The sequence below is a fragment of the Dermacentor variabilis genome, unplaced genomic scaffold, assembly GCF_050947875.1.
Source record: "Dermacentor variabilis isolate Ectoservices unplaced genomic scaffold, ASM5094787v1 scaffold_15, whole genome shotgun sequence".
Lineage (NCBI taxonomy): Eukaryota > Metazoa > Arthropoda > Arachnida > Ixodida > Ixodidae > Dermacentor > Dermacentor variabilis.
In genome coordinates, this window is record NW_027460313.1 from 11,411,868 (window position 1) to 11,437,270 (window position 25,403).

A 25,403-nucleotide genomic window follows, 5' to 3' on the forward strand; every position below is an offset into this window, starting at 1 on the left:
CCTCCCTTCTTCATCAGCGGCCGTGGAAATGCGCTGCGGGAGCAACGGTAGGTGCGCCGACAAAGCGCAAAGCTGTGTCGCTTGGGACAAAGCTGCCAATTTTGCAAGACTCAAAGTACGAGCTCGCGCAATCAATGATATCGACGATTCTCAAAACCGTGAGCGCCACGATCATAAAGGCTAGCGCAGTGGCCATGCCGATGAACAGAAACGGCGGGCTTTGTGCGCTTGAGCAAAACCCCCATGTGTGAAACCAACACATGCCAACACGGTGGCAGCCGCTGACACTGCTGAACTCTGGGAGCACGTCACTACGGGCTTCGACGGTGGAGTTTCTGAGTGCAGGTAGCGCTGCCTCGTTCTGCAAAGATTCTCCGACAGGGCCATCGTTATCGCGACAGGCGGCAGTGCGCTGTGCGATGGAGGCGACGAGGTTGACATTGAAACCGACCCCGATGTTCACGCAGTGTTCACGCTGGATCCAATATTCACCGCGGTTGTGAGCCTGAAACTTCCGTGAAAGCAACTGCAGATTTCTTACTATTTCAGCGCGCCTAACGCTTGACACGCTGTTTAGAGGTACAAATAAATGTTTCATTTTTCACAGCCTTGTTTCTACAACGTCAATTCTTTATATCGTAAGTGGCAAACTTGGTTTCGGAGCTACGAGGGCATGTTCGGCAGCTTTCTTTCTTTTTCTTTTTTTTTACGGGAGTCCAGATATAGCGATAATCGGTTATAACGATCGGATTTTTCGTTCTTGATATCGTTATAAGTGGACTGCCCTGTAGTGACTGAAGTGTAATAAACAATCCTGAATGCTACAGAAACATTTTGTTAAGAATGCTCAGTTAATGTTGTGTAATATAATTTTGGACAAATGTTACTAAGAGCACTAAAGCTGATCTGACAACTGTAAGTCACACCTATTTAAAATACATCTTTAAGAATGTTTTTTTTCTGCTTCGCATCAAGCTTTCAGCCAGCAAGCTCAAAGCTTGCTGGCTGGAAAGTTACTCTACAGCGCGAACATGCCATTAGGCCCTCTATGAATGCAATCGAGAGACCGTTCTATGAATGCTGCAACAGCTGCAGCGAGTACTGACTTGGCAGCAATCTGAGCTCAACACTCGCTCTTTATGTTAACTAGCTTTCTACTTGTGAACAATGGCCCGAAAAATACTTTATTAGAAACTTGTGTCACCTATTGTTAGTTCAGCTGCTTTCGGGAGGGCGCCTGATTTTGAATGCAGATTTCACCGTGTTTATGCTTATCTACCTCCACAGAATACAGCTTCTTTGACACAGCAAACAAACTTTCACTTAATGGGGCCATGAACCATCCTTCTTTGAGGCCTCAAACACACCTTGATATGAGTGTGCTGCCTCTCAGGAATAGAGTACCGAAAGAATCTTTCGAGATAACGTGGTACAAGCGAAGATATTACAAACGCAATGTTATGTTATTACAAACACAATGTTACGAGCGCAACCTTTCCTATTCCCCTTCAGTGTCCATTCCGAAAAAATGGGGCACCACCGATGGCAGTACTTCAGCCAAAACATTACATTTCATTCCTATGCGGGCTGGCACAGCTGAGCGTGAGCAAATGACAGTCAGTTTCTCCTGGAAGTGCACAATTTTTATCAAAAGTGAAAACATGACTTGCTACTTAGACTGCTTACTACACTGCATCAATTAATATATGCAGTAACAGTAGGAAGAAGTGCATGGATACAGATATCCTGCTTGCTTCATGTCAGCTATTGGCTAATGGCAGCTCTACGACAACAGATGACAGCCGCTGACAGCTGGCCCACAGCCATGGGCAGGCCTCTGTTTGAAGAGAGGCCAACTTTGCGCTTCGCTTCTGAACTCTCAAGGGCCGCGCACAACTGCGAAATTCGGCTGAGATGTTCACAGCTGCGTATGCTATCTGCGTTTATGAATGAATGTGTTTTATCACCAAGCTCGAGGGTGTTTCAGGGCCCCTTCAATGATGTTACTTTTGATAAACAAATTCTCAGTGCACGTGATAGACTGAATCCACAAGCACTAGAGCAGCAAACAATAAACGTCACTTAAACATTCCTAAGAGACCCTGCGCAAAAGATCTATTAAAAAGAATATTTCATTAGTGATTACCTTTCACTTAATCAACACAGATAACTCTGTAATTGGACGTTCAGATCTTTAGTGGACGCCCATCTGTGAGTACTTGGGCTAGTTTTCATAGCTTGGTACCATTATCCTCAAAGAGATATTAGAGTCATGCAGTCAAGGCCTAGCAGGTGTTCTTTATGGATGGTGACTGCTGGGCCAGCATTACTGGAGTATCCAGCAGGTTGCTCTATTAGCAAGACATGCCACAAAGCACAGCACAAAACAATTATGTGTTTTCACACCTTTTCACCAAAAACAGACATAGCAGTTTTGTAAATTACCCCTTTTAAAGGGACCCTAAAGAGGAACACTTAAGTCAGCTTAGACTCAAAGAATTTTTTCTAAGCTCTGTAGCTTCGTTAATATTGCACAGGGAGGCTGATTATTAGACAATAAAATGAAAGGCAATGTTTCACTTTTTCGAATTTTAAATTGAAATTACAGCATCAATGTGTCATTGTGATATCACGGATTTCGAAGTTCCTCATCATATTTGGGTCATGACAACTCGGTAAAAGTTCTCGACACTTGCTATGTTCAGTCTTTCGATCCTTTACAGTTCGGTGCAATCCATCTGCGCCGATAAAAAAAATCAGCTAGGCCCAAGGAGCCGCTGTCAAAATTTGTGACGTCACGGCAAGCTGTTGTGAGAACTCCAAGGTGGTGGTGCTAGCCGTCCTTGGTTCTTGCATCTTTTCTGGCATGGCAAGCCCCTTCTTGCAGTGAAGTGTCACTCTTGGTATCGCAGAAAGGCAATTTACTAAAACAGCTCAAATCGCTTTCTCTCTCTTTAGTGTCTCTTCAAAGCATTTGAAGAGGACAAATGTAAAACAGGAGTCTACAGCCTATGTGAAATTGTTAAAATGCATAGAAGGGTTTTGTCCTGCTCACAAACTAGTTCTGTTATATCTTGGAGTGGCGCATAATACAATAATCTTACGCACTTTAGGCACAGTCTACAGAACCGCAACATCATTTTTACTTGCGAGTTGTATGTATTCCCTATAGTTGGAAAATGTTGACTTTTCCCTCTTAAATGTAGTCAACCTCGTTAAACCCTGTGCAGTGGATGTCGATCAAAATGATTTGTCCATTCCCGTGTATTTAGCTCTTCGGTTACCGATAGAAATGTGCACATTTTTGGTGGTGTTATAGAAACCTCATGTTATCATCCTTCAGTCATCCAACAATTTATTGTCTGTGGACAAGCCAGCAGCACCACTGTTGCCAAGATTATTGGTTGTATGTAAATAAATTACTCGGTAAAGTTTTTGCTTTCAAGAGGCATTAGTCGCAATGTATAAAGTGACACATTAAATTGTATCCCGACCATTGGTGCTTTGAATGGAAGTAAAGCAGAAATATTTGCTAGGATAGTTTTGAGAATTGTTATGCAAAACTGCAAACAAGCAGCCCAATTAGCATGATTGCACATAATAATTTGCTATTTTTAGTATGAGTATAAAGAGTAATAAAAAAAATCTGAAATATACAAAATATGCACCTTGCGCCTAGTTCCCAACTTCTGTAAGTTAGACCATGCAAATGAGAAGATTATGCACATTTGGCGGTGTAAATCTCAGCCATAGTGAAGCCCATGCTATGTATGTGGGAGAACCATTTCTTCGGAGATGCGAAAACGGGTAAGCGTTTACGGTGCAGGGAGCATTTGACTTTTGTCATTGCAGAAAGCACCCATATGCTTTTTTTACTGTATTATTTAGGCTCTCGAAGGAATCGCTGTCAGGTTGGGGAGCATGCTCAAGCACTTGTACAGTTGATTATTGTGTTCTATCACCTTGTTTGTGCACAAGCTGATCTAGCCGTGCCCCTAAAACTGACACTGCAGCCTTCACATTCTTTTTACAGTACCTGCACAGTAACGTACAGTGTTGCACAATATTGTACAGTAATGTATAAGGGAATTTACACAGTCAGTATTCCAAAAGTAGGAGATTAGACTGCTAGTAAAGTTTCTGCCATGGTGTACCGTGTCTGTTCTCGCACTGTTTATATCATTATGGAATACCAACTAGCCTGATCTCACACCTTGCTTCTGCCAAAGGTTGGTCTGAAATCGACTGCATGCTCTTGTGCGAGTAAACACTCCCCAAGATGGGAACGAATGTTTGCCATAAGTTGTACATACGCTGTCTAAACGCCGATGGATAAATGCAGCTCACAGGGGGATGAAATAAAGTTGCACTTCATATTGCATGAACACAATCTAAACAACATGCACTTCTGAGCAAGTACTGATGTTTGAAACATCGCTAGAATAGCATAGGAATCTGATAAGAAAACTATACAACCCGGCAGAAGCTTCTCAGTATTCCCTGCTGCCATTTAAAATTTAGGCTGCGGAGTTGATCAAAGTGCAAATTTGGCATTGTTTGTTTGTGGGAGTGCCAGGAGCACTGAAGGCTAGTTTCGTTGATACCCCCTCCCTCTGTTGAAGTTTTATTTTTGTAGGCTCCTCAATTCGCCGAAAATTGCAGAACCTGACCAACAGTTAAAGTGCAGTCATGATTTCATTTGGTGCATGGCATTACTCGTGGTAGATTTCTAACGGAAATGTTTAACAGCATGTTGAAAAACTGTTGATGAAATTGATCGATTTCTTTGAGCTCGGTAACGAGAAATTTAAACAGGCATCCACAAGATTTCTGATAATAGAAAAAAAATATTGCTGTGAGGAAGATAAGAACCATTCAGACAGTTTGGGCTTGTTGGCAAGGCATCTTTATGGAAAAGTATGTGGAAAAGAAGAAACAATACACAAGACAGAGCAGTAACTTCTAACGGCATTTAATTCTTGGAAACAGGGTTTTATATGAGACGACATGCAACATGCATGCTTGCATAACCTTGCAAGAAGCTCAATCTCCTTATCACTCAAACATACACAAGGGCAGCTCGTACATTCTGACCCAAGCATTAAAATCACACTCTTCAACAATTCCTTATGTAGTAAAAAAATTAATAATTCAACCAAATACAGTATATTCATTGAACTTGCACAGCTCCATAATTTACAATGCAAATTCTAATGAATAACTTGAAAAGTCTGTATGCATTCATCTGGATAATTCATAATTTCCAGTAGTGGCCTCCGAAAAAGGCATGCTGTGACCTACTTCTAGCTTCGCGTATCTTGGAGGTGGTGTTAGAAATACGACGACCATGTTGTGCCTCCGGCTCCTGCAATTGCTACTTTCATCATCATCATCAGCCTGGTTACGCCCACTGCAGGGCAAAGGCCTCTCCCATGCTTCTCCAACAACCCCGGTCATGTACTAATCCTGGCCATGTCGTCCCTGCAAACTTCTTAATCTCATCCGCCCACCTAACTTTCTGCCGCCCCTGCTACGCTTCCCTTCCCTTGGAATCCAGTCCGTAACCCTTAATGACCATCGGTTATCTTCCCTCCTCATTACATGTCCTGCCCATGCCCCATTTCTTTTTCTTGATTTCAACTAAGACGTCATTAACTTGCGTTTGTTCCCTCACTCAATCTGCTCTTTTCTTATCCCTAAACGTTACACCCATCATTCTTCTTTCCATAGCTTGTTGCGTTGTCCTCAATTTAAGTAGAACCCTTTTCGTAAGCCTCCAGGTTTCTGCCCCATAGGTGAGTACTGGTAAGACACAGCTATTATACACTTTTCTCTCAAGGGATAATGGCAACCTGCTGTTCATGATCTGAGAATGCCTACCAAACGTACCCCAGTCCATTCTTATTCTTCTGATTATTTCCGTCTCATGATCCGGATCCGCCGTCACTACCTGCCCTAAGTAGATGCATTCCCTTACCACTTCCAGTGCCTCGCTACCTATTGTAAATTGCTGTTCTCTTCCGAGACTGTTAAACATTACTTTAGTTTTCTGCAGATTAATTTTTAGACCCACTCTTCTGCTTTGCCTCTCCAGGTCAGTGAGCATGCATTGCAATTGGTCCCCTGAGTTACTAAGCAAGGCATTGTCATCGGCAAATCACTAGTTATTAAGGTATTCTCCATTAACTCTTATCCCCAATTCTTCCCAATCCAGGTCTCTGAATACCTCCTGTAAACATGCTGTGAATAGCATTGGAGAGATCGTATCTCCCTGCCTGACGCCTTTCTTTATTGGGATTTTGTTGCTTTCTTTCTGGAGGACTACGGTGGCTGTGGAGCCGCTATAGATATCTTTCAGTATTTTTACATACAGCTCGTCTACAGCCTGATTCCGTAATGCCTCCATGACTGCTGAGGTTTCGACAGAATCAAGCGCTTTCTCGTAATAAATGACAGCTATAAATAAGGGTTCTTTATATTCCGCACATTTCTCTATCACCTGATTGATAGTGTGAATATGGTCTATTGTTGAGTAGCCTTTATGGAATCCTGCCTGGTCCTTTGGTTGACGGAAGTCTAAGGTGTTCCTGATTCTATTTGCAATTACCTTTGTAAATACTTTGTAGGCAACAGACAGCAAGCTGATTGGTCTATAATTTTTCAAGTCTTTGGTGTTCCCTTTCTTATGGATTAGGATTATGTTAGCGTTCTTCCAAGATTCCGGTACGCTCGAAGTCATGAGGCATTGCATATACAGGGTGGCCAGTTTTTCTAGAACAATGTGCCCACCGTCCTTCAACAAATCCGCTGTTGCCTGATCCTCCCCAGCTGCCTTCCTTCTTTGCATTGCTCCCAAGGCTTTCTTTACTTCTTTCGTCATTACTTGTGGGATTTCGAATTCCTCTAGACTATTCTCTCTTCCATTATCGTTGTGGGTGCCACTGGTACTGTATAAATCTCTATAGAACTCCTCAGCCACTTGAACTACCTCATCCATATTAGTAATGATATTGCCGGCTTTGTCTCTTAACGCATACATCTGATTCTTTCCAATTCCTAGTTTCTTCTTCACTGCTTTTAGGCTTCCTCCGTTCCTGAGAGTATGTTCAATAGTATCCATATTATACTTCCTTATGTCAGCTGTCTTACGCTTGTTGATTAACTTCAAAAGTTCTGCCAGTTCTGTTCTAGCTGTAGGGTTAGAGGCTTTCATACATTGGCGTTTCTTGATCAGATCTTTCGTGTCCTGCGATAGCTTACTGGTATCCTGTCTAACGGAGTTACCACTGACTTCTATTGCACACTCCTTAACGATGCTCATAAAATTGTCCTTCATTGCTTCAACACTAAGGTCCTCTTCCTGAGTTAAAGCCTGTTCCTGAGTTAATACCTGTTCTGTAGGTTGATCTGGAATTCCTCTATTTTCCCTCTTACCGCTAACTCATTGATCGGCTTCTTATGTACCAGTTTCTTCCGTTCGCTCCTCAGGTCTAGGCTAATTCGAGTTCTTACCATCCTATGGTCACTGCAGCGCACCTTGCTGAGCACGTCCACATCTTGTATGATGCCAGGGTTAGCACACAGTATGAAGTCTATTTCATTTCTAGTCTCGCCGTTCAGGCTCCTCCACGTCCACTTTCGGCGATCCCGCTTGCGGAAGAAGGTATTCATTATCCACATATTATTCTGTTCCTCAAACTCTACTAATAACTCTCCCCTGCTATTCCTAGAGCCTATGCCATATTCCCCCACTGCCTTGTCTCCAGCCTGCTTCTTGCCTACCTTGGCATTGAAGCCGCGCATCAGTATAGTGTATTTTGTTTGCACTCTACCCACTGCCGATTCCATGTCTTCGTAGAAGCTTTCGACTTCCTGGTCATCATGACTGGATGACCTGTACAACCTTCATTTTGTACCTCTTATTAACTTTCACAACAAGACCTGCCACCCTCTCGTTAATGCTATAGAATTCCTGTATGTTATCAGCTATATTCTTATTAATCAGGAATCCGACTCCTAGTTCTCGTTTCTCCGCTAAGCCCCGGTAGCACAGGACGTGCCCACTTTTTAGCACTGTATATGCTTCTTTTGGCCTCCTAACTTCGCTGAGCCCTATTATATCCCATTTACTGCCCTCTAATTCCTCCAATAGCACTACTAGACTCGCCTCACTAGATAGCGTTCTAGCGTTAAACATTGCCAGGTTCATATTCCAATGGTGGCCTGTTTATTTCTTCTGGCTCTTGCAGAACCTAGATGCATGGCCTTAGAGATTGACTCTGTTACACATTAGAGTCGTCACTGGCGTTGCGATTCTGACGCCGATTGAGTGAGCACTAGATTCCGCGATGTGGGCACCAATAGCCTGTACAGCTGTGCGAAGTGCCTACATAGAGCGGTGGTGTGCACTAATATTATGTTAACTGCATCAGTCCATCTTAGCTTTCAGCACAGAATTACATAGAACACAGAAATGGAAAAAGAAAAGGGAAATAAATAGGCAGAGCACTGTTTGTTTTTCTCTTTTTGTCATTCCTAGTGTTTGGTCTAATTCTGCAATGAAAGCTACCGTGAATTGTGCTTACATATAAAATCAAAAACTCCTCTATGCCTAGCAAAAACAGCAACTGAGGGCTTTCCCCACTCCCCCATTTTATAGCAGATAAACTTGGTCAACTTGGAGTATGTTCATACTTGAAAAGCAACAGCCTTATTTCTTTGTCCTTTTCTGTGTTAGCACTGTTGCTTACACCGCCTTTAGTCTCACGACACAGCCCAGATTGCTACCGCAAAAGGTAAGTGAGGTGGTTACCAAAGCAATATGGTGGCAAAACTTGGCAGCCAGTTCAGCGTGCTCGATGCTCAAGGATGCTGTGTGACAGATGGCCTGTGCAAGCTGCAGAAGCTGCTGTGAGTTGAGTGAAGCAGGGTCTGCACACGGGGAAGTGAAAAACCAAGTCTCATATCAAGACAGTGCAAGCTTCTTTAGTTCAGTCATGCAAGACACTGCAAATTTAGTTTTTTCCCTATAGCTTAGTGAGCTGAGCAATGAATGGAAGTCCCTTTCCAATGCTGCTGAATCATAACATCAGTTGACACATTTATAAATGTACAACGTTAGTGGTCTTGTATTTGATGACTAGACAGGAAATGACATTACGAAGTATTTCTTGGCACAGCTTTTTTTTTTTGCTTTTTGGTAATTTGCTACTGCTGTCATTATTTCTCATGGTTTTGTTGTGTAAGTGCTGCTAATACAAATTTCTTTGTTTTGCTGTCTTTGTTTTCTGACACGTGCATTATTAGGCAACTAGACAAGATCGAGAAACCATTTTGAGTTGATATGATCCTTGATGTTGCTGTCCTGCATGCATAATTGTTATTCACTCCTGTAAAATACCTGTAACAGTGCCAACAGTATTCGTAAATAAATAAATTCTGTAGGCACACTATACGACATGGAGGTAGGGCCATGTATGCAGCCTTATAAGAGAGCAGTGAGCACTATATGCAAGGTATTTAATCTGAATTATGCTCCAATAGGGTACTTCTTCCAAGCTTGTGGTGATACCTGATAGCGAAATAAGAAAGAAAAGGAAGTGGGGTCATTTTACTCCAGGTGCCACCACATTACAAAGACTCACTTAGCCCCGAAATAAAAACATTATGCCAATCCCACGCACTGTAGGAATCAATGATATAGTATAAAATATTAGAGATGGTTGTTGTCTAGTATTGTTTGGGGTTCCGCAAAAGGTTACCAGATGGCAAAACAGGTACACATTACGAGTACGGTAGCACAAGACAAGATGTGGACAAGGAAACAATCAGAACAATCATGTTTCCTACCTTTTTGTTGTCTTGTCTTGCACTGCCATCCTCTTAGTGAATCATTACCAGCTAGGCTGCCTGTCAGTTCTAGGTCCATGTGAGGTGAGCAGCTGTGCATGTGACAACAATGCCTGAAGATGACAGCATGACACTGGCACATGCATGACGACAATGGCGGCGGTGACTATGATGGCACCTCGACGACAACAGCGACAATAGTGATGGCATGCTGATGCTAATAACATGATGATGAAAACAATGACAAGACTGGTATGAAAGCATCCAATCTCAAAGTTGTTGCACTGGGAATCAAACCAATATAAACAGCTCCTACAAGCAAGTCCCAATCCAAAAAAGCAGGCGATAAATTCCCAGAAGTAGCCCAAACAATGGCCAGCCACAATTACAGACAAGGAAAGTCAACTACAAAGTAGCCACATTAACTAAATTATCACCATAATGCATATGCGTAACCACTATCTACTCACCAGCAAAATAAGTAAGTTGACAACACTGAAGTATTGCATTTTAATGCATCACTGGAAACAAATACTTGGGACATCTCAAGGCATAGTCATGCTACCTAGTGCATTAACATGACCCTTTAAAAGACCCAGTGTTACTTGCATACCTGTTGTACTGGATACCTGAAGTAGTCAAAATACAGCTAGGTAGTAAAGAGCACAAAAATTGTTGTAGCTAAGAGGTTTCCAAAATATCCAACTTGGTGTAAAGTAGCAAAACACGAGAACAAGCTAAGGACAGTGCATTTAGCAATGGAACAAAAGAATGTTAGGCTTAATGTTAAAAGACAGAAAGACAGTGGTGTGGCTTAGAAATCAGACAGGAGTAGCCTATAATTTAGTGGAGATTAGGAGGAAGAAATTGAGTTAAGGCAGATCATGTAACACGAGACAACCAGTGGTATATTAAACAACAGATTGGGTGCCAAGAGAAGTGAAATGCAGTTAAGGACGGCAGAGAACTAGATGGTGTGATGAAATTAGAAAATTTGCAGGCAGAAGATGGGATTGGTTGTTGAAAGACAGAATTGAAGATCGCCTAGACATTTTTTCCTCCTGGAGTGAACATAAATTAGGCTGACGACAATAACAAGCCAAAGAATAACAACCCTGCTAACCACCATTCACTCACTAGACATTGCTTGCATAAACAGGTTGCTATAAAGTTGTTCTTTGTCTTGCTTGCGATCACTGCGTGACTGTGGGCTGCGGCCAGTGGGCTCGGGTTTATCACGTGCAGAGCACAGTTCCAGTGAAGCCAGCACATCATCCAGAACCTGTACAAAAGTAGCTCGTTGAATTGGTGGTTGATTAACATTGTAATAAACTAAACAGGGAGTTTAAAGAAACACTAAGAGCACGAGTTATATATTAGCAAATTAAACCCTTCTACAGTGCACCGAATAAGCAACTTCTACTATATGACCATGAGGATGCTTGATAAGCGAGAACAGATGCGAGAATGAAAGACTGGTGGCATCACCCCTCTTTAAGTTTCTGCACTGGCGCACTGTGATGCCACAGACTTCAACCACCTTTTATCACGTCTAGCCGATTCCTTTTTTCAGTGAAGATGAAGTACATTGTAATTCTGAAGGAGTCAAAGAATAAAGTCTGCCAGTATTGAGAAGTTTCACAATGCCACAATGGCCCAAATACAGAAAGACAATATGAACTCCGCGACGACAGACCGATGCACCAGTACTGGAGTTTCAGCTCAAAATTTTGAGAATGGAAGTTTCGTTTTGTTTCCTATTCAAGCAATCAATGTATTACCACAATTTCAATATGTAAATATAGTTTTGAAAACAAACTATATGAGCCTAAACTGATTTAGTGTTCTCTCCTTAGCATCCCTTTCAGTTGAATCAGAGAAGTGCACTGCTACTATAGCAACGTGGCCTCTCTATACCAGAGTGAGTGGAGGCTTTGCACAGCAGAAGAAATGCAACAATGAAAGACAAACTGGGCACCACCATTATTTTAGGTTGATTTCCACATTTTAAAAAACACTGCTGTAACATCTGTGATTTTGACTACATTTATCAGGTCTAGTCAATTGCCTAACTCTATCAATAATCAAAGACAAGCTAGCAAGTTTCAAGAACTTTTCCTGCTCTAAAATGGCCAAAATAGAAAAAAAAAAAGCAGTCCAATATTCTTTACATCGCACCACTGTACCAGTGCAGAGTTTTAAAAGGCAAAATTCATTAAAGGAAAATTTGGCCTTCATTTACTCCAGTAGTAATTAGCCAACTTTTTTCTGTCAGATGAACAAAATGACATTTCGTAAAATCAACTTCGCCATCTAAATTGATTTTACTGTTGCTCTCTAGTGCCCCTCTAACTTGTTGAAAGCACTAAACCGAGCTTTAGTATCAACACCCAAACAAAAAGTTTATAAAAAATCAGAAGCTCCAGAACTACATATACTGAAATATATATAAGAGAACCTCCAGTGGATGCAGTTGGTGCATAATTGAAATAAGCAAAACCCAACTGTACACACTACACAATAAAACGACTGTTAACTGCTTAAGGACATGAAAGAAACAAAAATGAAAGAAAGGGGAGAGGCAAGGAGATCAGCCAAAACAGAAATTCACTTACGCCCTACAGTGGAGGTGAAGGCGGGGGGGGGGGGGGGAGGGGAGAGGGTGATACGTAAAGAAATTAAGGAAACTGAGTGAAACAGGCACCACAAACACACAAGCCCTGTGATTGACGCACGTAGCACCAATCAGCATGGAAATTGTACAGGTCTGTCACCGTCAGAATGCATGATAATACTTTCATCACGCTCTGCTGCGCAGTGGCACGTGATGTCGGCATTTAATTCCATTATTCATACTGAAAGTGGTCTGATATGCTAGCTAGGACAGTCATGAGCAATCACCTCAGGACATTATGTTTTGGACAATTGTCAAGAATGCATTTAAGAGTCTCATCACCATGACAGCCATCACAGGCAGCGTTGTTGGCTGTTGCAGGAAGAATCGAGAGATGGCACTACCATACAATGCTATGTTTCACACTGGCTGACCACTCCCAATTCTGAATTTTCCGCATCTATGAAACCCTTCACCTCCTCCTCCTCTGTATGAGGTACTATCAAGTTGTAGCAGCCCATCTGTGCTCCTTGGAACTCCCATATCTGCTCTACAACTAGTCCTTTTGCCATGCAATGACACCTCTTCTTGTACACCACAGTGCTGAAAGAAAAAACCTAGTTAAACTCTGTTTGACAAAAGCTCACTGTTATCTCCCCCACTAAACAAGAGATACTGGAACATTGGCCATCCAGGCAAATTACTTCATAAAGGCTACACCTAGCCACAGCCAATCACAGCCAATAAAGTAGGATTGCCTTGTGTTGGGTAAGAAAAATGGGATTTGAAGATGTAGTTTTTTTAAAAGCTCAGAGCAAGCAGTCAGTTGTTTGGACATTTCATGCATTCAATGCAGATAACATATTTTGTACAAACATATGAATATTCTTAGCTCCATCCATCTGATCTTGATAAAGTGATTCGTTCTCGTGTGTAGTTCTCATAAGCTGAGTAGCCTCGCTGTAGTGCTTGTTAACTACTATAACCGTCTTAAACAGCACTGCTTAAGGCAGCGACAAGCAACAGAAAACAAGACATGCGCTCGTTCCCGTCTTAAGTGGTGCTGTTTAAGATGAATCCTTACCAATTTGTTCAATTTGCGATTATGATAAAATTAACTATAGCATAACAGGTGCCTGGAAGCCACTGAAAGTGACATGATGTCAGCCAAAATGTGAAGCCATTCCCTTACCATACATATATCAGTTGTTTTTGTGGGTCCATTCTGCAGTGCTGATAGTAAAAACTGCAGAGCTGCTTTTGAATGGCAGAAATATGCACCAGGTTGTGTTGGCTAATGAGATGAACAGCAGCACGAAAAGCTGCAAATTCTCCAACCATCAATGTCATTGGGTGGGACGTCTTTAATCTGACATTGGTGGCTCTCGCTGAGAAGATGATGGCTCCGGCCAGGTCACTGAGAGTGGCTGAGCATAAATATGGATATGGTTGCGATGCATCTCTCGTACAAAAGGAGCAGACAAAGCAGGAAATGACAGCTCATATTTAGGTATATGTCGGGGGCACTTACGTTTGGACCAGAGAAACGGTCTTTCATTTCGTTCGGCACAGTGTCAAGATCGCTGATTCAACAGCCCGGCTTCTCAGCTACTTGACGCATCGCCGCACAGCCCACCAATCAGCGTGAGAGGCTCGTACCTGCTGCCTTTATAACGAACGGTATCATGGGTGGAAGTTCAGTTTGGCAGAGGTGCGCCAGCAGTCTACAAGTTCGTTCACCCACCCGTTTTGCACAGGTGAAACCTGCGCATTGTTGAAATAGTAGTCACTTGTTCCATTGCTGCACACTGCTGCCCAACCTTGACTGTATGTGTGCATGTAATCTCTAAGAATGGCTGGCAATGCTAAGGAAATTATCAAGTCTCTTGCAGACTTCAAACGGGAAATGAGATTAGGGTTGCATAGTGCAAAGGACAGTGTTAAATTTTGTAGTGACAGGAGTGACGAAACAAAGGCAATCGGTGCTGACGTGAAGGCACTTCGACAGGAAATTGGGGAGCTGATTAAGATCAATGAAACCCTGCAAAATGAAAACAGGCGCCTAACGCGCAGAGTTGAAGAGCTGGAGCAGTATACCAGGTTAAATACCTTGGAAATAAAAGGCAACAAGTCAGACGAGAATCCTGTTGACATTGTCAAGGAAATCGGCAATGTTCTTAAAGAACCAGTTGCTAGCCATGACATTGACACGTGTCACCGGATCCCAACGCGCGAGCCAGGCGAGACCAATATCTTGATTCGCTTCGTTTGGAGAGATAAGCGTCATGCGTTTCTTGCCAAGGCCAGGAAGCAAAAGGTTACAAATGACCAGCTCGGCTTATCTGGGGCCGACAGCGTTTATGTAAACGAGCATCTTACGCAGACTAACAAACCGCTGCTTGGTGCCGCTATTGCCCGCAAGAAAGAAGTGGCATGGAAGTTTGTCTGGACAAGCGGGGGCAAGGTTTTCGTGTGGAAAGATGAACACATGGACGCTGTTAGGATTCAGGACCTGGCTGATCTGGCGAAGATGACTAGATAACAACATTGCTTTGGCAGAATGCTCATCATTCCTGACTTATCACGATGCTTTTTCCACCTGCCTGTACTAGATACAAACTGACCATTTTAATTCTAGTTTTAAAAGTAGCAGCAAAATATATTATTCAGCTTTTCATTTAAATATCCGTAACATGAAAAACAAGCATGACGATCTTGATTTATTTCTAGGGTCGCTGTCGGTGGAGTTTGATGTTATGCTTTTATCTGAAAACATGGTTTGGCACTGATGGTGACGAGTGTTGCTTCGATGACTATACTTACAATGGTTTATCAAGGCCCCATGGAAGAGGTGGTGGCCTTGCTGTATATGTTAAAAAATGTCATTCGCACTCTGTGGTTACTGATGTTACGGTCACATATCCCAACGTTGAGTGCTTAGCTATATCCTTACAATCTATAATCGTTGTTGCTATGTATAAACCCCCTCCGGGTAACAAATCACAATTTTTGAGTTCTTGGAAAGCCTTTTTACTTTCCTAGACTCTACTAAACTACCTCTCATTTTATTTATTTATTTATTTATTTATTTATACATACTGCAGCCCCTTTATGGGGCTATTGCAGGAGTGGGTTAGACAAAAATAAGTCCCACAAAAAAAAAGTAAACAATAACATATTAAAAATTCACAAGAATAAGGCAGATGACACAAATGAAACTCAAAATAACAGCAACACTAAGAGTCAGTACAAAAACGAGAATGAGTGAACACACTGTAACGAAAAATACATAAAATCAGGTGTGGTTAACTTTTAACAGGAAATTGTTTAATGGCAGTGACCTAATTGTTCCGGGAATTAAGTTCCAGAATTCAATAGTACGTGGGAAAAGCGGTATTTAAATTTATTAGATCGAGCAAAGTAAGGCCTAATATTAAGGTTATGGTGACTCCTACTTGACCAAGGAATGTCTGAAGGAATATATATGGGATGTGAGACACGATAAGAAAAATTGACGATGCCATGCAGAAACTTCAATTACTCAATGTGACGGCGTATGGATAAAGGGGTTAGGTTCAAGGAAGATAAGGCATGAGAGGGTGAAAAATAGTGATCATAGCGACGATATGTGAACCGAATTGATTTTTGTTGTATGCTCTCAATGGAGTAAATGTCGCACTGCTTATGAGGGTTCCAGACAGGAGAAGCATAATCTACGATTGGGCGAATTAAAGTTTTATACATTAGTAACTTAGTTTCCTTTGGAGAATTGTTAAAATTGCGCCTCAAATACCCGAGTTTCTGGAGTGCTTTAGTGCAAATGAAATTAATGTGTTTTGACCAGGACATGTTAGTGGTAAATATGACACCAAGATACTTGTATTCTGAGACCCTGTGCAAGGATAAGTCGTTGAAAGTGTAATTGGTCAATGGAAGGAGAGGCACTATTAGAAAATGACATTATCACAGTTTTAGTAAAATTTATTTTCATCTGCCAAGTGTTGCACCAGGTACAGAAGGTGACAAATGAGGAATTTAGTGCAAGATGATCTTCTGGTGTGTTAATCACGTGATACAAAACACAGTCTTCCGCATAAAGGCGTATGTGTGAAGTGACGTTTCGAGGTAAGTCATTAATGTATAGTAGAAATAGTAAAGGACCAAGAACCGACCCTTGGGGTACACCAGGTGACACGTCAACAGAAGAGGAATTAGTTGAATTATAACATACGAACTGTGACCGATGAGAAAGGAAACTGGCAATCCAACTAACCAAGTGAGAATTTTTCAAGATCATGTCAAGCTTTATTAAGAGATTAGAATGCAGTACTGTATCGAAAGCCTTGGAAAAATCTACAAATATAGTGTCGACCTGGGTGCCGATATCAAGGGTGCAGAGGATGTCGTGTGAGAATTCTACTAGTTGTGTTAAGGTGCTGAAACCTTTCCTAAAACCGTGCTGAAAGTTAGAAAGCATGTTATTAGATTCCAGAAATTCCACTATATGTTTGTGAATTATGTGCTCCAGCATCTTACATGAATATGATGTTAATGAAATAGGTCTATAATTAGATAAGAGCTGTTTATTACCAGATTTGAATAATGGATGGACTTTGCCCAGCTTCCATGAGGATGGAACAATGCCGGTATTGAGGGACTTTTGAAAGATGATGGTTAGGTAGCGAGCAAACCACAATAACGAACGAGAAATGAATTGGGTATACCATCAGGACTGGTTGATTTTTTAGTGTCTAACTGTAGTATTAGGTTTAGTACACCATGCTCATTAATCATGATATCAGTAATCAAAGTTGTCACTTTAGGAGGGTCAAAGAATGGAACTTTGTGGGTATCTGATGAAAACACAGATTTAAAGTAGGCATTAAAAGCATCAGCAATTATTAACGGATCATTAGTTGTTTCATCATTGACGATTATAGATGCTGATGTAGACTCTGTTGGCAAGACAGAGTGCCAAAATTTGCGAGGATTAGTTTTTAGAAGATTTCCTAACTGGACATTGAAAAAACGATCTTTTGCCGATTTTGTAATTACTTGCAGTTTTTCCTTTGCCCTACGAAACCTGATGGCACTATCAGGGTCTGATAAACACTTCACGCGCCTGAGGCATCCAACGCGGCGTGATACGTGAAGGATATCCCGTGTCATCCAGGGTACTTTGAGGTCCTTTTTCTTTGTTTTTAGCGGAACAAAACGTTGCATGCTGTCACTGACAATAGCTTCAAATTTTCTGACTAGTTCGTTGATGTCACCCATGTGACTAATCGTGTGAAATGCATCGAAAGAAAAAGCAAGAAAATCGGTGATAGCAATATCGTCAGCGCGAGCGAAATCAGGAAATGTGGTGAAAGTCGACAGCGGCGCGAAAACAGGACAGTTAATAGTAACTACCACAGCCTTGTGGTCCGAAATTCCATCAACAATATCACATTCAAAACCACACTGATAAATATTTGAACCGAGAAAGACCAAGTCAAGCAGCGAGTCACCTCTTGTTGCTTCGTTAACAATTTGCTTTAAATCGAAGAACAAGGAAATGTTCAGCAATTCTTGACAGACGGATGTATCCCGACCAGAAAACGTAAATGATGGCCAATGGATACCTGGTGCGTTGAAATCGCCCATCAAAATAAGATTAGACAGTTTGAATGTTTGTATGTTCAAATAATCATTAAGGATGCGCAATACATCGACAGATGAACCTGGCGGACGATAAAGAATGCTGATTACAATGGACTGTTCATTAAGAAAAATTTTGCACCAGACAGATTCAATTTCTGCTGGCACCTTCATAACGGAGAACTTAATGTCAGATCGAACGATAAGAGCGACCCCTCCGCCTTTACTATTCCGTTGATCCGCTCGTATCGCTACATAGCCTGGGGGAGTGAATTCAGAATCATGGACGCCATTGTGAAGCCACTTTTCCGTAATGCCCACAATATGTGGGGAGTGCGAACACACAAGAGACAAGAAGTCAGAAAATAACACCTCTTCCGATATACAGACAATAATGCATGATGTCCAACAGGGATCAATACTTGGGCCTTCATTATTCATTACATATATCAATGATCTAGCCGATATATATAATTCTCCAGATCTGGTAATGTACGCTGATGACACAAATCTTTTTTTTTTCTTCCCGCTCATTACTCACCCTCCAAAGTACAGTTAAAACTTATATATTGAAGCTTCATGATTTGGTTACATGCAATAAGCTTAGTTTAAATATATATATAAAACAAAATATATTCTTTTCAAGCCGATCAACACCGTGGAATGTTATTCTACACAGATTCATTATGATAATACAAAGATCAGTCAGGTTTCTTCTAAAAAATTTCTCGGCGTGTGGTTTAACAAAAATCTTTCTTGGCCTGTACATATCTCAAAACTTGCTTCTGAACTACCATATTTACATGATTGTAAGTCAACCACTTTTTTAAATTTGAAAATCTGAAGTGGAGGGTCGACTTACAATCGAAACCAAAACATGGCGCCACCAAAAAACCGAGACCAACAGGAGCTACAATTTAGTTACAATTTTATGTTTGCTCTATGGCCCCACCCATAGCTTTTTGCTATCCCGCATGTTTGTTCGCTTTTCGGAAGAGTTTTTCAACATTTTTGACAGTTTTACAGTGCACACAACACTCATGAGAAGGCGTCGATAGTTGATGGAAGTGCCGCTGTTCCATTCGCGGCAGCACCCTCAGAACGGCGGCGCTTGCGGGGAGCATCGGTAGTTCATGGAAGAGCAGACACTGCTCGTGGGTTTCTCTTTGCCTGTTGCGCTTAGCTTTCTTGACGAAAGGCATTGGTTTGACACGTTCCACTTGACTGCCGGCTACGTGCTACTTCTATGCTTCCTCAGTCGTCATGAGTGCTCCAAGCCCACTAATAATTCGGCACTCGTTCACAGCAGCGTTCAAGAGGGCTGCCATCCTTTACGCCAAAGAAACAAATTGCTGCGCAGCGGGCCACAAGTTCCATGTTTCTGAACGGGTGGTGCGAGAGTGGCGACTGCAGCGAAGCGAAATTTTCACCTGTGATGGCAAGTGAGGAATTTCTGACGTGCTGAAGTCTCGATGCTTTCCGGAGCTGTAGGCTAAGCTTGCAGCGTACGTCGCTGAAATGCACGATCGGTCACTGCCAGTGAAGTGCGACGTGGTCATGAAAGAAGCCCGGATCTTCGCCTTTTAAGGAGCTGCTCTGCCGTGAGTACGAGTGGCTGGCGGCAGAAGACCGGGAAATTACGCCAACCGGACCTGTCAAAAGAGCCTCCCTGACGGCTGCGTGTGGTTGGGTGCATTCGGCGTGGGCTGCTGTTCCACAAGATGTCGTGGTGCAGTCGTTTGCCAAATGTGAAATTTCGCGGGACGACGACGCGCTGTGGGACTGTAGCAACGATGACGATGGCAGCACTAGTGAAGATGAGTAGTCCAGTGACCACGTCAGCTACTAATAAATTTTCGTTATCGAACACGCCCTTGGGTATGCTCTCCATGTCTTTTTTTCCCTGTTGCACGATATGGGGAGGTCGACTTACATTCGAGTCTACTTACAGTCGTGTAAATACGGTAAGCAAAACTGTTGGTCTGCTTTTTAGGATTTCTAAACTCTTGCCTGTTTGGTTAACGGTGTCAATGTATAACGCACTGTTTTTCTCAAAACTGTCATATTGTAATCTTGTATGGGGTACAAATACGTCTTCAAATTACCATAAACTACTATACTGCTACAAAAAAGAGCCTTGCATGCTATTGAGGGCTATTACGGTGCACCACAAAAATTACGTATCCGACCCTTGTTTATTGAACATCGCATACTACAAGCTGACCAAGTGTATTATCTACGGCTGTTGCAGTACATTCATCGAAACCGTTTGTACTGTTACTGACAGTACCATAAATTACAACCTTCGTGAAGTAAAACTACAAGTTCCGCAAACGTGCACAAATTATGGTAGACAAAAGCTAAATTTTCAAGTACCCAACACCCTCAACAAATTTCCCTCTACTGATGATTTCTTTTGATCTGAAAATGTGTTCAATAAAAACACGAAACGACGTTTGGTTGAAGGCGAAATTCAAATGTACAAAAATTTAATCTACCGTTTGTTTATACATGTTTGTCTTTTTCCCTAATTAAGTTTCACTGTGCGCATTGTAGCATTGTTTTGACATATTTGTCGCACCTTCTATGTACATTTTTTCTTGGCCTTTATATTATTACTGCCAACTGTATGGGTACTGGGGGCTCATCAGGAGCTACTGCCTTTTGTTCCGGTCCCCTCTTTTCCTTGAAAAGAAGAATACATTTCACTTCACTTCACTTTATTTCTGACTTCGGGAAAGTAATTGAAAAAACAAGTAGCAGTATGTTTGGGAATACCGATATATATATAGTAGAAAAAACTGCATGAAAATTATATCAAGGCACTCTACTTTTGTTGAGCACCACCAAACTTTTTGAAACAGTGGCAAACTTCCTGTGTGGAAGTTATTGTGTGGCCTCTGACACTTGACACTCCATCTCAGAGGCCATGTGTGTAAAAGCATGCTCGAAAGCAAGGAACTGGAAGCACGCCACAAATTTCGCACTAAATGAAAAATGGTGTTTAAAGATGTCAGAAAACTTAAATGATTTAAAGAGATCTTATGCATCATTATTGTCTAATTATCAATTATTCTCACTGTTGCGTGCCTGTCATACGTCACCATAAGTGCAGCCATTGCAATGGCGCAGCAAGCAAGCATATGCGGGCACATGTGAGCTTGTGTTCCAGGTGCTGGTGCTGAGCCATGCTGCTCTATGCTGTGCTCCCTGAAGGGCTGCAGAAGATGATAGCAAGATAGTGCCGACCTTTCTGTTCTCACAACAAACCACTTTTAGGTTGCGGTGCTGATGCTGTGACACTTCATTTCTTATTCTCGCCATGTCTACAGTGGTGTCTGGTCATCAGCAGGCACATGGTTTTCAAGGTAAGTTGGCAGTTTGTTTTTGTACTTCCTTCTCTTTTATGCCGGTAATGAGTGCTTAGCATGAGCCGGAAAAGCTGATGCACAATGCAAATGCCCAGCGTTTTGGCAGTACCCTTTAAGTCATGTCGGTGGTGTTCTCAGCCAATTAAAATGAGCCAATTGGTTCATAGCTAGGACAAGTTTGAACAGCTGAACTGCAACCCGAAACATATGGCGATAGAGAAGCGACGATCTTGTTTGTCTTCCTTTGTCCCGTGTTTCAGTTCAGCTTCTCATACTCGTCCTGGTCTTTCTTGTACTGTATGTGCTTCTCGTGGTCCACAGGTTTTGCGCACAATGGCGTGATGGTTTCAGTGGTTCTGGCACACATTTTCGATACTGGTGCTCAGCGTTGTGAGATAGTCACCGTTCATGCATTGCTTTTGTTCTGCCTGCCAGTGGAGCTCTTTTGTAATAAGGGCTGTCTGTAGAGCTACGTTATATTTTGCACGCTTTGTTGCTCCTCTGTACGTTTACATAGCTCCTGTGTATAGCGTCAAGTATTATGTGCTTGTGTCATTTGTAGGCACAAGCCACATACTTTCACGTGTTCTTGAACAGCCGATCTTTGCACATTATATAAAGCTTTGCTGTGCTCTAGTGCTTGCAAGGAAAAATTTTATTGTCGGTGGTACTATTTAAGCAGATGCCTTAGATCTACCTCCATGATAAAGATGCTATAGGTGTGGATTTATACTCTGGGATTTTAACCTAATCACTGAATTTAGAGAAGCTGAAAACCTGTTACTTTAGGCATCTTAAGCTACCTTGTATGTCTTACCCGCACATTTAGAAATGTGCCTTAACTTGAAGCCCATGCTTGGTTTGGTCAAGATAAAGCACGATGCGAACGCGCCCAAGAAGAGACAGCGAGTATCTTGGGTACGTTCGCATCTGTCGTTATAGTGACAGTCAAGCATGGGCTTCAAGTAAGGGTGAATATCTGAATGCGGGGTAAGTAATAAGCGATGTGTTTGCGTCGTTGTAAAGATTCTGTCCTCTTTTTCAGGTTTAGCATGCTCAAGCCAGCCAGAAAGAGAGTGATCTTCTAAGTACGATTCGCCCTCCACCTCCACAGCATCGTACCATGTGCTTTTAGGAGTGCTGACAAATTTTCATCCTCTTTTGAAACTGGTAGCGGTCTTACTTGTCACAGTAATGACTACAAGGCTAAGCCTCACTATCTTCAGCACCCAAAAACATTGTTTCCTTCGAAGTGGCAACCTTAAAGGGACACTAAAGGTTACCAGAAACTCAAGTTAAAGTGGTAGAGCAATGTTCTAGAACGTCTAAGGCGTCAATATAATCGCGAACAGAGCTTTAGTAACCAAGAAATTGAGATAAATGCATAACACGATTTGAGACCCCCCAGCGACATTCCGGTACTAGCCCGATGACAAAAGGACTCCTCATAATTTGTGTTACTAATACTCAACTACTCGTATTAAACATATCATTTCATTCGATTATAAGACGGGAAAAAATGCTATTTGTCTACGTCTATTCGATTCTAAGAAAAAATAACATTTTGACGTTGCCCTTCAGTAATATGGGTGTTCGAAAGGTTTCGTTTTCGCTCGACTCTGCGCGCTCGACTCTGCGCCGTGCACGCTTTGGAGTTTCAGTAGTTTCGTTATCGCGTCGTGCTGTGAGGGTTCTGCTGGCTCGCGAAACTTTCATTTGGAACAAGCAGCGAGAATGCCACGTCCATGTGATGTCGTGGGAAGTCCTCGTTGCTTTCCCGCTCCGGAGAGCCGGTGTCGAGGCCGCCGTCGTAGTACGCAACAACGCCGGCAGTGCGAGCCCTCAGCAGCAGGTCGCGCTCGTCGGTGCTCAAATCGCTGAAGTTGAGCCCACCGTCGCGAGCCAATCTGTCGGTGTCAGGGTCCATTGCGACGAGCGTCGAAGTTAGCGTCATAGAATGAAGTACCAGCTTATGGTCGTCTTGCGCTGGAGTTTGAGGTATAGTAGCGGCGCCTGGTGGCGGTGCGGGAAACGACATCTGGGTCGTGCCAGCTTGGGTCGTATTGAGCCCTGGCTGTGGCGAAGCACGTTTCTAGGCCGAGTTTTGCGTCGATTCGCACATTTTTATGCCCTGTTGCGAGTGCGAAAAGGCTCGTCGCTTCTCATAGACCACGCCGACCACGCTGCGAGCTCGCCGCAGCCTATAGTTTAACGAAAACGGACTCTCCGTGTGCCGTGGGACGTAATGTGGGACGTAATTCGTTTCTCCTTCCGCTAGCCACCATACTCGCGCTTTCGCTCTGCTGTCGGCTCTGTCTTGGCTCTGTTTCTGGCCGCGCGTTCGCGTTTTGCGCAGAAAAGCCGTAGCGCCGTCTGCGGACGCCGTTCTACTCACCGATGGCGCAACATCGCTATAAGACCATGATGTCAGTACTCCTCGATCGGAGGGCGGGCGATTTGAACTGCGCTAGAGGTACGCGGACGCTTCAGAACACATTTTCTCTTAAAATAAGTCTCTCCTTGGCACGAAACAAGCGTTTCGAGGTTTCTGTGATGGTACTTCAACAGTCCACGTTGACTTAATAGTAACCTTTAGTGTCCCTTTAAGATGAGCACTCACTGCAACATGTTTCCCTGGTGGTACTGCTGCGGGGGCCAATGCATTTAACCATTGCTGCTATGTTGAGCCCAGTGTATGAACACCAACCAGATAACGCTACAGAGATGCAGATGTAGCAGCTCGTCTCCAGCATCAGCTGAATCAATGCTTTGGCCTTTCGTGGCACCTGTTTGCATTTTAAGTAGTGCTATATGTTTTCAAAAATGTGAAAAATATAGAATCCTTTCACCTGATGTCAGGCTGAGTGTACGGCAAGCAGTGAGACGGTTTAAAAGGACAGGATTGATTTGATACTGCTACAAGTGGCTCAGCACTCTCAGCAGCGTGGTGTGGCCTGGTACCACTGCATTTGGTTGACTAGTGCATGTCAAGTGTGCTGTGGTACCAGGTAACCACTAACTGCAACTACGTTGAGATTGTTTATGATCCATGAATCTATACACGAATTGGCTGCAGTCTCACTTGCATGGAAATATGGTACAATTATTCTACTCGAATAATTTATCGAGCATACCATTTTTGTACTTATACTGCATGCTTACTTATTCAAGGAAAATGACTTCCTCATTATTACAGTCTTCATTTCTAAGAGTGAGAACAATATGTTATAACTATTTTTTTTTATGCAGCAGTTGTGTTCCAAATTTTTCTCCTTCATGGAGAAGCTAATTTGGCACCCCTTGGTTGCAGGGGGTTGCCTGCTTCTCTTACAGAATTTATCATTGTGCTAACCTATTGGTGGTTTTCAGATTGTTCTTCCTAAAGGTTATACTGCTCGTTTGAGCTTTAGCTGTTGCTCTCCTTTATGTTTCACTACGTTGTTTCTATTCTTCTTTCTTTTGCTGAATACAAGGCTAGTCAAATAGTGCTTTGACGTTTCCATACGTGAATTCTGCTTTTGTTTTTGTTCATGAGAATTAAGTCGCATAATGTGGCATTTGTGTTTTATTTTACCGGAGAGAATGCAACTAACACTGCGCTGTGATAAGTGTTCCTTTGCAAGCGTTACTTTTCATGTCTCATTTTATTTATCCTTTAGTATGTTTATGCTTAGCTGTTATGCATATGTGGTATGTGTGGTTCGTGTGTTAAGTGCTCATTGTGCCTTTCAGAAACCAAGAGATGGCATTATGCTGTATTTTTACTGTTCACTTTATTTTCATGAGAGAGGGGCAGTCTGCCATTGTATTTCACTGCAGATATTGTGTACATCCTTACGTACTTATCGAACGGTTGATACCAATAAGAAGTTTCACAATAAAATGCTGGTGGTGACAACGGAGTTTTTCTTTGCTTAGTAACAGCGGCA

The 25,403-nt window shown here is 42.4% G+C and overlaps 1 protein-coding gene across 2 annotated transcripts in view; it reads right to left on the minus strand.

Annotated features, from left to right (window-relative positions):
* Nucleotides 1-25,403, minus strand: part of LOC142567911 (uncharacterized) — a 78,431-nt gene that overhangs the window by 25,599 nt on the left and 27,429 nt on the right. For both annotated transcript variants that reach the window (XM_075678002.1, XM_075678001.1), the window contains exons 5-6: nt 10,987-11,131; nt 8,813-8,931 (exon numbers count right to left, since the gene is read on the minus strand). In XM_075678002.1, coding sequence (XP_075534117.1) covers nt 8,813-8,931; nt 10,987-11,131 — 264 coding nt within the window. The remainder of the gene's footprint in view (nt 1-8,812; nt 8,932-10,986; nt 11,132-25,403) is intronic.